We start from the raw sequence: 13,868 nt of genomic DNA on the forward strand, positions 1-13,868 counted from the left end.
TGCTCTTCAATTACGTACTTTATTTGTTTTTTTTAACATTTTTGATTTGAGCGTCACTAATGAGTCTTTTGTAGACGAAATGCATGTTTGGCGTAATAATAAAACTTTAATCCTGGTATCTATGATGAGTTTATTTGGCATGAATGTTTATTGTTTGCTAAAGTGACAGAGTTTTCTTGGTAATTCATCTACACGAATCAACTGCCTTTTCACACTGAGGTTGTGAGATCTAACCCTCATTATGTCTTGGATTCATTTGCCAGTTTTCTTTCCAAGCTAGTTAGTTGTCTTCAAATACTCCTGCTTTATACACTAATAAAATTTGACTGCAGGATATAACAAATTGTGCTGAAATTGATTTCACTCAACTAAAAAAATAACCAATCAGCCAATCCATTGCTGTAGAGTTCAGAATGGTCTGATGGTCATTGCTCAAAAGTTGAAAGTTGGAGGTGTGCAGTGGTGTCAACTTTTAAAGAAATGGATATCCGAACCATGAATCTGTCATATTATTTCTCTATGCTTTTTCTGTACTGACAAAGTCACTTAGCACCAGTTTTCATTGTTTGAAAACTTTAAAAAAAAAAATCATGAAATTGCCTAGGCTACTAGTATCCAATAACATTCATTCAGAAAAATAATCAGGAACTATATTATATATTAAAACATAGATTTTAATCATTTTCATGTTGCAGAGGACAATAACTGTAAAAATACATAAATTTAAAAAGTAGAACAAAATGACAAGCATCATTGGCTTTGAATTTCAAACTGAAATGTCTAAACTCCTGCATCAAACAATGGAATTCCAACCAATTGAAATGGCGATATTTTTATTTTTGGTTCAAAAAATAAAATTACCCATAGTCCTTTGATTTATTAGACAGCACATTTTTTGACCGATGCTCAATCTTGCATGGAGGAATGGGGCAAACTTAATATCACCTTGTTTGTCCATCCGTTAGTCAAACATATATTTTCATCGCTGTTTTCTCTTGTACTATTGGAAAGAATGACTTCATAATATGTCCTCCGCTAGACTGAAGAAAAACGGGACACATTTACTTCCACAAGACACTGACAACAACATGGCAAAAAATACAAGACGACGAAAAGGCAACAAATAGATATCGGAAGATGTGGTATAAGTGCCAATGAGACAACTCTCCATTCAAGTAACAATTTATAAAAGTAAACAATTATAGGTCAAGGTACAGCTTCAACTTGATATAAAAGTCCACAAAACACTACGCACTTAACAAAAGATGATGACCTGTAACATATGAACGGTTATAAGAACTGTAAAAGACATCAGAAAAGGGGGTCGATAACAATACAAATTGATGTAAAGACAATCATTTTCTGTCCATTATGAAATCCAAGGACAATTTTAAGATTTATTTGTTTCTGGTAAAATGTTGTTATTCTCACATACGTTGTATATTTTTATTATATGGTAGACTTATTATCACTGAATCGCCGCGATATAGCCTTTTTGTGCTAATGCGGCGTAAAGCAACCAACAATCAATCAATATTATCACTGAACTAGTATTTATTTGTTTAGAGGCCAGCTGAAGGACACCTCCGGTGTGCGGGAATTTCTCTCTACATTGAAGACCTGTTGGTGACCTTTTGCTGTTGTTATTTCTATGGTCGGGTTGTTGTCTCTTTGACACATTCCCCATTTCCATTCTCAATTTTATTATACTGAAGCACAGGCTTTCTTTACTAAGATGAGGTTATTGTCAAAGCTTTAATCTACTTGATAGAAATATGACAAATAACAATTGTGAGTAACACAAATGTTTTTAAAATATACTGACTGCAACCTAAAATAAAAGAAACTCAATTTTAGTTTAATTAAGTAAAGAATTAAACAATTGGACGAAGAATAGCATTAATGTGTTGATTTTTTTTTTTAACCAAAGCTGACTTTAGACAGTTCCTATAATTCATTTGATCTTAAAAAAAAGGCAACAGTAGTATACCGCTGTTTAAAACAACATAAGGACATTTAAGAAAACATGTTGAGTTGAACCTGGTTTCGTGACTAGCAAAAGCTCGGGATTTTTGACAATATGTCTTTGAAAAGTTTGTGATCATGTGTTTTTTTTTATTCGTGTTGATTTTTTTTCCAACCTTGCAGAATTTTTTTTTAAAGAAGTTACCAGTGAATTCAATTTAAAATACTTTTGCACGTTCAGATATTTTCATTACATCAACTTTAAATTTTGTTGTCTCAATCCTTTCCATAATTATGTTCTATGCTTCATATAATTTTATTTCTGTTTTGTATTCATAAGGGCTTGATAAGCATTGATAAAACAGCTTTATATCACCCCTTAATAGTTATAAAAGGTACCAGGATTATAATTTAGTACGCCAGACGCGCGTTTTGTCTACATAAGACTCATCAGTGATGCTCATATCAGAATATGTATAAAGCCAAACAAGCACAAAGTTGAAGAGCATTGAGGATCCAGAATTCCAAAAAGTTGTGCCAAATGCGGCTAAGGTAATCTATGCCTGGGATAAGAAAATCCTTAGTTTTTCGAAAAAATCAAAGTTTTGTGACCATGAAATTTAAAAAAATTACCACATTACCTCATCTATAACCCCTTGATTTTAGCAACTACTTCTGGTCAACTGATACAATAATTTTGAATAGATAATATTTCATCCGGTTTCAAGCTATCTTTCGGTGTTCACTTTTGCTAATTTAAAAATAGATAACTTTTATATGATGACTAGCCATAAAAGATAATAGTAGAACTAGTGTACAGTCAAATAATGAAAGACTTACCTGAAATTGACACTGGTTGCTTTGTTCTTGCTGGGGATGTTGTGTCCATCAGTTCTGGAAGTAAAATATGAACAGTTACTGCACATACAAATTGTCCGATCACAAGAAACCTGCACATGCATTTAGATCTTAACGATAAAATTTCATCGAAGCCTCAAGTGAAATTTTCGTCCAAGTCTCATGGTATGCATATTTTGATTATACGGTCTGAATGTAGATTGCCGTTTACAAGTCGACCATATAGACGACACCTCACCTTTTTGATATAAAAACAACTTGGCAAACAAATTATAAGTCGCAACATAAAATTATGACAAACATAAAATATTTGAAAAGATACTCCAGAAACAGTTTACAGGAAGCCAAACACTTATTATGCAAATAACGAAATAAAACAAATGTATGCAAGGTTGGAGATAAAAATTTTGAACCTACATGAGAAATTAAGTGCTTTGTCCAATACCCATCGTGGTTGACAGGAGAAATCAAACTTTTTTTACTGACGAACTATTTCCAATCGAACATTTCAAGACATATAGAAAATCAGAGAGAAAAACATACCACTGGTACTTATTTTAAGGAATAACTTAATCTTGTCTATGTTGTCACGTGCTGTCAAAGAAATATCAGCCTCTTTTTCATGAATGAGATAAGTTTTCATAAGTTCCTGCTGGTCACAAATTTTACCATTGTTAGAAATTTCCAGTGTTATACGATCACATTTGTTAGTCAGGTAGCCACACTGGCCAGTCACATGATCACAACTACTCGAATTTGATTGAGGTAATTTAACATCAATAATTTGCAAAAGAAAACTGAATTGTGAAGTCACGTGCCATTTGCAGAAAGCATCACGCGGGCACCAGTTTCCATAGAATGGTGTGATAATGAAAGAGGTTATGTTAGATATATTTATATTTCCACCACACCCTGAAATGATAAAAAAAGAATTCTACTTATCACTGCAGTTTTTGTACTTTTTTATATACTGAAAATGAAGCTAAATATAATTATAAATATCGTTGGTTTCGTTCACCAAAGATTCCAGGTTCTGCCATTGTCGAGATAAACACGCATGCTTTCAGACGATGTGATGGTTAATTAGAATTTGAGTATTATTCATAGATATACTATTCAAAATGCTTCTTGTTGATATGTACCAAATTTGTCCATTTTTTAAAGAGTATATATTTTATGTTTTTTTTCAAATCTAATTTATAGTACGATAAGACGAATTTAAAGACTAAAATACACGCAAATATATAAGAGAGACTAGCCGTGTACCAGAAAATGCAAACACGTGACTTGTTTCCGAACTGGTACCTCCATCTCCATTGGTCATCATCCAAACTTCAAACCTGGTTCCTGGATACTTTGTTGTATCAACTACATAAGAAAACTGCTGTTTTGTTAACAGAATTTTAACTGGTTTCGATGTGAATTCATGCTCATAAAACAAACTGTAGCTTTGTATGAAATCTGTTTTGTATAAAGGTTGCTTCCATGTGACTATCAAACCATACGATGCTGGTTTTATTGATATATTTCGTGGTTTGTCTGGGGGTGTTCCTAAAATTAGAATTGAAAGCATTATGGTCTTCAAGGTAATAGTCCATCAGCTAGTTCTCAAAAGCGCGCTAGTTAAGGAGTTTGTGTTACACCCCAGGGTACCGCGATTTTTTTTGATAGAATTCAACTTCATTATCTTATTGATAAAATACAAGGTGTTAGACTAAAAAAAAAGTGTCCAAAAGAGGATTAAAAACGTCCCTTCCAATGGTCCCCTCATTTAGCAATCACGACTAAGTAATTTGTAATTAATTTTTTTCATATAAAGCGATTAAAAAAAATAAAGTATAGGTTTAAACAACTAAAGAGATACAAAACTTATCATATTAAATGTAACTCGGAAGATTTTTTGTTTAAAATGAAATGTTTTTTACATTACAAACAATCCGATTTTTAGGGTCCAAATTAAGGCATATTTTCACCTTTCATAATGAAATTCGTTATACAATTACCCGTTTTAGCTAATTAAACTTGAGAATAAATCATTATGCAATGTTTGAATCATTTGCAGTATTTATATATCGTCTAAAATATGAATTATTTAATAAAATATATGTACTTGCAAATACTCGTGAAATACCGGAAATCACCAAATTACCGTCTTTGATTCAGTATACAACATGTACAATGTTTTCACACATAAGCATTATCAATTTAGAACTGAAAACACACATTTAATTGTTGGTTTATGATGTTTTTGTGAGACAAATTATTTTATAAAGTGAATGTGTGACGAAATATTTATGAAAGAAATACAAATTAAAGTGATTTTGTTTGCGTTCAGAAAAGGTGCACTCTATCGAACTCAATAAAGGTGTGCTTGATAACATTTTGTGTTGTAGCTGTTAAGTCATTCAATCGACAAACATCGCTTTGAACGAACGTCAAATAGTCAGTTGTGGGGTTTGGCAATACTTTTTACTCTCTTAGGTTTCTTAGAGATACAAAAACATGGCTTTGTTGGTTTCAGTTTAAATAAAGATTCTGATAAACGTTGGTTGTTTAATGCACATGAAAGAGCTTCAATATCATTAAAATGTCTAGACTTGGTAGGAATGGTTAACCCTGAAACATCTGCCCAAAAAGAATTCCAAAAATCTCGAATGAAGCGAGACGAATTTGATGTTTTGAAATTGTTTCAGACACTGCAGAGCTGGCCAATTCCATTATAACATCTGAGCAGTACAATGGCTTGTTCTCGGGTTCTGTTGCTTCTTCGGAATTAATGTGCGACCTTCTTAACGTGTATGAAAAGGGAAAATTAGCTTCAGAAATTTTCATTACGGAACGGCTTATTCAAAAGTCAACCGATATCTTCAAAACACCAAAAAGAAAATCATTGCTTACATTTTTGAAAAAGGAAATAAAAGGCAAGCAGTTAATGGCTGATAAGAACAACAAAACATTGAGAGCAGATGAAAAAAATGTCGCCTGCTTGTCATAGCCCAGACAAGATAGTTGGTTGTGCGATAGGCTCTCCAGTTTGATTTAGGTCCTCTCCCAATGTCTCTTGCAAACTTTGATTGTACACATGTAATGAAAAATTAAAACCTGTCCTGAGTGGTCTTTTAGAAAAGGCTTATTCCTTAGGAAAGCATGTGGATCTTTGATGACATGGCAGTTTTTCAAACAATTACTAGGATACAAAGCTCTTTTTTCGATTTGGCAATTGTTATTTTAAAAACCATCCTTTTAGTTTCAAAAAGTGGTCCCGCATTGATTTTGTCACTGAATAGCACAATATTCATAACGAAATTAGAACGGCGGGTCCTTGGGAGGGCAAATCATTACGATAAGTCACAATCGTGTTCTTGGGAATGGAAGAAATGTTTGTTAGTTGGGGGAAACAAAGTTGCTTTTGTTGAATTCTTTTGTTTTAAAAGAGTAAAGAATCCTATAGATTTACACTTGAATGTATTGATTTATTTGTATCACATGATATCACATGGAAGTATGTGCCACAAAATATATGTTGAAAATGAAATAGCGTACAATGGCTTAAGCTTATAATCAAACAGGAAGCAGCCGATAAAAAATGTTTCTTAATAAAATGCAAAAACATGCAGCTGACAAAGGTTACGACTCCATAGTTAAAAAACCTTCTGACACTGTTGTAGAAGTATTGGCTTACTATTTTCATAGTTGCATATCAATTCTAACATTGTAAGTCTGACATATACATCCTCCAAATGCAGATTATTAAATGTGCAATCAATGTGTGCAAACATGGTTAGAATTTTTGTAGAAAACTGCCAGGATTTCGCACAAATACAGGTTGTGATTCAGTAAGTGTTTTGTCTGGTAAAGAAAAAAAGCAAAGCATTCGGCTTTTTGACACGTTATGTGGAGTTTTCAGAAGGTCTATTCCATCTTGGTGAAACCTTGGAAGAGGTTGGCGAAGAGTTTTCAAAACACTCGAGAGGTTTTCGTGTTCTATATATGGCTACGAAATTAAAAATATCGATAAATAAAGATCAGAACGTTTCGAAATGCAAAAGATGCAATGTTAAAGCACATTAAACAAGCCAACTTTCAGACGAAGATTTGGAAATCTGCTCTCAAACACAACACTGGTCTGTTGCCAAACAACTATGATTGGATTATTTAGAGCGCTATGATCAGTATCAATTTGCTAGACCAACCACCATCGTTAGATGCTTTGGTAATTCTGATGTGCTGTTCATGTAAAGCTGGTTGTGCCAAAAAAAGATGTTCATGTATTCAACAAGGTTTATCCTGAACAGATAGCTGTATGTTAATGCTCGAAAGCTTGTAGATATAAGCATTATCAAATCGTTGATATTGCTAACGATGACGATGAAGATGATGGAAAAGATGATAATTCGGTAGATGCAGGTGCCCAAACTGATGATGATTCTATGGATTGACCTTCTGCGTGACCTTAAAATGTGGCGATGCGGTTGTTAAATTAAAACAAAAAAAAAAACTTAGAAACCCTGACAGTTTTGTGTGTTTTAATATGTGAGTTAATTCATGATTGTGATGTATAAATTTGTGACAGAATAGTGCATTTCTGGTTGCTTAGGTTTGTGTTTGTCGTTGATTCTCGTTGTTTTTGTTTCTTATCTTTAAATTTTTTGTTAAAAGCCTTTATATACTTTATGCTGTATGTTTCAATGTGAAACAATATACCATTTTATCAAGAAAATTAGAACGTATGCTTCTTTTCATTCAAAATCATGACTTTTGGAAATTGACCCTCCCCCTTTTTTCTTGGTCCTCTACGATTTAGAAAATAATTGAAAATTAGCCTGCGTTTTAATAAGATATGATGTGTTCCATTTAATAAAAAGTAAAGTAATAAATACTTGGTTATTTTTAAATTTTTCTGTAATAGTGTGCAAAACAAAATTTTTGATATACCCTGAAATAAGTTCCCTTTTAACCCCTTTTGGAGACTTTTTTAAAAGTCTAACACCTCTTAAAATATTCTTCAGATATTACTCTTTAAATTTATACCAAAAAATTGCGGTACCCTGGGTGTAACACAGAACTGAATGTTTGCCCTACCAGCTGATGGACAGAAGTGTAACTTGCATAACAAACAGAAATTGACCCTCTTCCTTTTTTCTTGGTCCTCTACGATTTAAAAAATAGTTAAAAATTAGCCTGCGTTTTAATAAGATATGATGTGTCCCATTTAATAAAAAGTAAAGTACTGAATACTTGGTTATTTTTAAATTTTTCTGCAATAGTGTGCAAAACAAACTTTTTATATACCCTGAAATAAGTCCCGTTTTAACCCCTTTTGGACACTTTTTCAAAAGTCTAACACCTCTTAAAACATTCTTCAGATATTACTCTTTAAATTTATACCAAAAAATTGCGGTACCCTGGGGTGTAACACGGAACTGAATTTTTGCCCTACCAGCTGATGGACTATAAGTTATGACTCTTGGCAATTTTTGGATTTAAATATGAGGTATTTACACCGTGCAACGAGACTTTGAATTCTAATACAATATTTGGCAACAAATGTCTTGCTCCGTCCCAAGTTCTCTACTTAGTACGTAATGCTTGTCTGTGTGATGTTTTGTAACAGTATTGAGTCTGGTTTTTTCCTAGTTACGACTTATAACTTCAGCCAATCGGCATCTTTTATGATAATTCTCATAACCACAAGTTCATGTAATAAATTGCCCTCCTCTAAAATATAACCACAAACGCTATTGGTGTATGTTAGGAAAAGAGTCAGGATTTACAAATCTCATGACTGATGAAAAGAAAATCGACTATAAGATGGCTGAGATGTAAAAGGAATGTTCCTAAATTTTTCATCTAAGGAGATAGACATGTTTGAAACAAAGCATATTCTGCTGGAACTGGTGCTGTACAGGCATAAACTATAATTGTAGATAATAGAACTCATGCACATCGCGAGATAGTGTAAAAGAGTGCAAATTGGTTTATTGTGATCTTTTATCAGATTATAGATGCCATATCTCTCCTGTATAAAAAAAATAAGAAGATTTGAGTTAATTGCCAATTATACAACGTACACTCCACCAAAATTCGAATGTATTACCTATAAGCAATTATAGGTAATGTTAGTTTTCTATGATTCGAAATTCAAAATAATATTACTATTACCTACAGCAGAAACACTGAGTATGAATCCAATTCCACCAATATCACCATCACTAACAAACGTTAATCTGACCGTATTACTACGTTGAACTATTTCTTTATTGTATAACCTTCCGCAAAATGGAGAATTTCCCACTTGGAGATAATCCTTCCTACATCCATCAGAGTGTTCTAAATTCAGAGTATCGATGTTAATCTTCAACCAAAGAGAAGCACTCGTGTTGAAAGACCATGTGCACTGGACATTTGGAAGATATGTAGCCTGGCTATGTCCAGGGAAAATAATAATTTGTGACTGTCTTTGTAAGATGAATTTAGTAACACCACAAGCTGAAAAACAAAACAAAAATATATTGCATATCTCTGTGAGAATGAAAATTATTAGCGCTTTTCTTGATTTACAGTCACCAAGAACGCTCAAACCAATACAGTGAACGTCAATGATCTATTCGTTTTTGAACATTTAAGTGCCAGTCTGCCTAAGAATCAGGCAGTGGTGAAAACATGACCAAAAAACCCACCCAATTTGACATTGATTTCAGTTCATAATATTAGTCATGCACAAAAAAAACATTCATTTCCATTTTCTGTTCTGGTAATAGAAAAAACAATTTGGTTGGAATGCACTAGAAATTAACGAATAAGGGGAGATAACTTTGTAATTTGCTATCATTCTAACCAATTTTCTAACCAAGTTATTTGATATTACCAGACACACACAAACGAAAGACTAATACTTTTTAACTCAGGATGATGGTTAGTTTTAAATAGCATGATAAGCTTGGTGGGTTTTTTGTAATCATGTTTTAATTTTTACCTAAATTGCCTGATTCTTACAAAGACTGGCACTTAAGAGCTTTAAAAACCTATACACGACCAATCATGTCAGTCCCAAAACACTGACTATTGAACTGATGATACTCTCTTCAAAGAATACTCTTGCCTTGTCTCATTTAACTTATTAGAATTCTGTTGTGCTGACCAAAAGCTGATATTCATGAGCGGACGAATGTTTCTAACCACTTCTCAGTGTATTGCTGCAAAATAGCAGCAGCTATTACAATACCGTAATGTTGATCTATTAGTTTTTGAACATTTAAGAGCTTTAAAAATATATACACGACCAATCATGTTAGTCCCAAAACACTGACTATTGAACTGATGATACTCTCTTCAAAGAACACTCTTGCCTTGTCACATTTAACTTATTATAATTCTGTTTTGCTGACCAAAAGCTGATATTCATGAACGGACGAATGTTTCTAACCACTTCTCAGTGTATTGCTGCAAAATAGCAGCAGGTATTACAATACCGTAATGTTGATTTATTAGTTTTTGAACATTTAAGAGCTTTAAAAACCTATACACAACCAATCATGTCAGTCGCAAAAACACTGACTATTGTACTGATGATACTCTCTTCAAAGAACACTCTTGTCTTGTCTCATTTAACTTATTAGAATTCTGTTTTGCTAACCAAAAGCTGATATTCATGAACGGACGAATGTTTCTACATGACCTACGATAAATTAGTATTACGATTAGATATCTTAATTTGAGAAATTTCCACCCTAACCATCAAATTAACTGAACTTGAAGTAGATAATATATAAATATAACCCCTTTGATATGACTATAGGGAATTTCTGTATTTATGCTATCTATTTTAACTTTATTTATATACAAAGTTACATTACCATTAGGTTGTTTTTTGTGTATATATTTTGTAAATTAGTTTTAATTCAAGTTGTCATTTGGTATTTTAGGTTTTAGTCTTTCAATAGTCTATTTGTCAACTCTCGTAATTGACCCTGTAATGAGTGATCCCTTTTTTAGTTGTCCCCTTATGAGGGACATTAATTATTATTTACAATGGAGAGCTAGCAGGAAGATCAAATTTACCTGTGCGTAATGTGAGTAATCTTTAAGGTTTTTAAATCTTTTAATTACATTAATTTGTTGTTAAGCTAAATACTTTTGACATCAGAAATTATTTTTCATGAAAAATTAGTTAAACCGTCGATAGATGACTTTCAATTCATCATGCTTTGCATTGTCCGGTATAGAATCAGTCTACCATTGACAAAGGGATGTTATTTGTTTGAATAGTACCGTATGTCATAACAAAATCAAATCTACAATTAGCAAATGCATTATTAGCAGTCTGGTGTATATTCGAATGGGTATCAAGTTATCTTACCTGCGCGAATAAAATTTGCTTTTGAAAAGTGACCAACTCCACCATTAGTTTCCGATGCTATCTTGAAGGCAAATATCTGACCTTGACTTTCAGCTGTATCTATGTTAACGAACGTTTGGTTGGGGTTTGTTCTCACCATATGATCTGCTGAATTGCTACCTATCTGGTAGTTTACTATGTAGTGTTGAATGACTTCCGGGCGAACATTTGGACGCTTCCATGATAACACGATTGCAGAACCTCTTGTTATTACATTTATATCGTCTGGTGGATTCGTTGGTTTATCTGACAAAAATAAACACACATAGAAGATCACCAAATATCGAATCTCTGAAAAAATGTTAGTTTTACCAGAGGTCGGATGAAGTACAGTTCGGTATTTTGACATTATCTTATGTTTGCTTTCCAGCTCAATATGCATCTACTGGGAGTGCAAATAATTCAAAGATGCAAGACATATGAATTTTGACATAAGACTTGGAAATATTGAAACTTTAAATTGTGCTACATTCGACTAAGGTCATGTCAGGAGAAAATGTCTTTTTTTCTAATAATTCAACATTAACTATAATATACGACAGATGAATATAGGAATGAAATACTAAAACTCACAATAGAGTGCTGATCAATAGGCTGGTGCAAACTAATGTTTATTGCAAATTGATTTAACCTTTACCTACCAACAATTGATACAATAAAACTTATCCCAGTGCCACCGATTGCTGAGTCAGTTCTGTAGCTTATTCTTAGTTTCGCTGTTTGTTCTATCCACGATAAGTATTTAGATTGTTTGCACGTCAACGTCCGGTTAGCTATTACCAGGATACTATCTGTACATTCATTATGATTGGTCGATATTTTTAGCCAGAAAATGTCTGATCCCACGTCTATGTTCCATTGACACAATGTGTCTTGTTCATTGTTTTGAGATTCCAAAACAAAACTTTCGTGTGGTTTCAAAGAAACGTTGTTTACGCATGCTGTGAAAACAAAAAGATATGAATACAACACATTGTATCTTATAACCGCTATCATGAATGCTTGTGACAAAGGTTTGAGGTAAACAAGATCGTGTAATATAACATCGCCTGAATTAATAGAAAAATAGGAGACAGAAAGTACAAAAGCTATCAAGTTCGAAAGTCAAAGATAGACCAATAAAACCATTACAAAAGACGAAAAGACAAGCAACAGTTTATAAAACACAAAATAGAAAACTATAAACTGTACGAAACGAACCTTAATAAAACCGGGGTGATCTCAATTAAGTGTCCTATAAGTGTCAGCAGGACTCTTTGTGGTTTAATTTTAGTTAGCACAATTATAGTTTGTCATTAGTGTTGAATGATAATTACTTAACTAAAATTCAATTTGAATTACACGAATTAGGATAATGTTTTCATTAGCAATCGTTCATTAAAGTTCAAAGAGATGATTTCAGCTTCAGTGGAATCGGCGTTTAATTAGATTGACCGGTAAAATTAGGTTTTCACTACTCATAAGGGGAATTAATGAATAACGAAATAAATAAATGTTGGACATTTCATGAAAATATTTATCAAAGGTACCAGGATTATAATTTAGTACGCCAGACCGCGCGTTTCGTCTACATCAGACTCATCAGTGGCGCTGAAATCAAAATATTTATCAAGCCAAACAAGTAAAAAGAAAAGTGAGACCATCAGTTGTTTGTATCTTTTATGAAAATTGATTCAATAATCATTGCAAAAAAGTGGAGGTAAAATAACAAAAATACCGAACTCCAATGAAAATTCTTAATGAAAAGTACCTAACCATATGACTAAATTAAACAATAAAACACATCAAAAGAATGGATAACAACAGAGAAGATACCAAAAGTGTAAAATAAAATAAAATTAATACGAAGAAACAATAAATGACAAACTGAAATAAGACGAAGAATCAATAGCAGTCAACAACACGCTACCCAAAACATTTAAGCAACTGATACGCTACAAAAACCAAGAATGTTGACAGTTAAAACAACACTAGGTTATGTTTATATATACATTGTAGCAGAAGATGCTCAACAAATCGAGTCGATTGGTATCACTTGGTCATTATGCATTTTCTTTTTCGTCACTCCTGTCTTTGTGTTATTACACATACATCTTTTCATAGTTGTAAACAAAATGAAGGATAGCACGAAAGTAAACTGCTCTCCCATTCCAAGCCTGAGTTTAATCGTACCCGATCCTATGTTGAGGTCTTTTGGTAAATGCTTAATTGTTTTATGTGTAGTATGTTTCGTCTTTAACTATCTATTTTCTTACCAGATCGAGCATCAATTATGTCTGTGTGGGTACTTTCACCATACTGCGATCTCAAAAACAATGTAATTCCATATTTGCTTCCCCTGTTATTCGATGTATCAACCATGTGACCAGTTATATTAGATTCAAGGTTCATATCCGTCCACGTACCATTGAACGGGTAAACAAAATATGACACAACTACTTTGAAATCAGAGAAATCTGTTGAATGTAGATCCCATGAAATGTGAAAAGTATTGTTCGATGATAAAATGGATATGTTTTGCGGCGGACGTAGAGCTGGCACAACTGAAATTGAAGGATTTATATTGAATTTTATCTTTCGGACTAAAAATACAGGACAAATACCATCACTAGATAGAATCAAGTGTGTTTAATTTCAAACAACCTTT

At 32.9% G+C, this 13,868-nt stretch overlaps 1 protein-coding gene across 1 annotated transcript; it reads right to left on the reverse strand.

The window, feature by feature from the left end:
• Positions 1–1,247: 1,247 nt before the first annotated feature.
• On the reverse strand, positions 1,248–13,612 carry LOC134718114 (uncharacterized). The gene is made up of 8 exons (XM_063580606.1): positions 13,477–13,612; positions 11,863–12,162; positions 11,183–11,467; positions 8,986–9,312; positions 4,129–4,374; positions 3,367–3,735; positions 2,806–2,859; positions 1,248–1,273 (listed from the first exon to the last, which is right to left on the reverse strand). Exons 1-8 carry the CDS (start codon positions 13,610–13,612, stop codon positions 1,248–1,250), a joined length of 1,743 nt encoding a protein of 580 aa, XP_063436676.1.
• Positions 13,613–13,868: the final 256 nt, after the last annotated feature.

The sequence above is a fragment of the Mytilus trossulus genome, chromosome 5 (assembly GCF_036588685.1).
Source record: "Mytilus trossulus isolate FHL-02 chromosome 5, PNRI_Mtr1.1.1.hap1, whole genome shotgun sequence".
In the NCBI taxonomy this organism is placed as follows: domain Eukaryota; kingdom Metazoa; phylum Mollusca; class Bivalvia; order Mytilida; family Mytilidae; genus Mytilus; species Mytilus trossulus.

Excerpts from the sequence above, each read along its gene's own strand:
- LOC134718114 (XM_063580606.1), bottom strand. The coding sequence starts at position 13,612 with ATGAACCTTGAATCTAATATAACTGGTCACATGGTTGATACATCGAAT. Across the intron at positions 11,468-11,862 it reads TTTTATTGTATCAATTGTTG|ATAAACCAACGAATCCACCA; the intron begins GTAGGTAAAGGT and ends TATTTTTGTCAG. Across the intron at positions 9,313-11,182 it reads AGCAAATTTTATTCGCGCAG|CTTGTGGTGTTACTAAATTC; the intron begins GTAAGATAACTT and ends TTTGTTTTTCAG.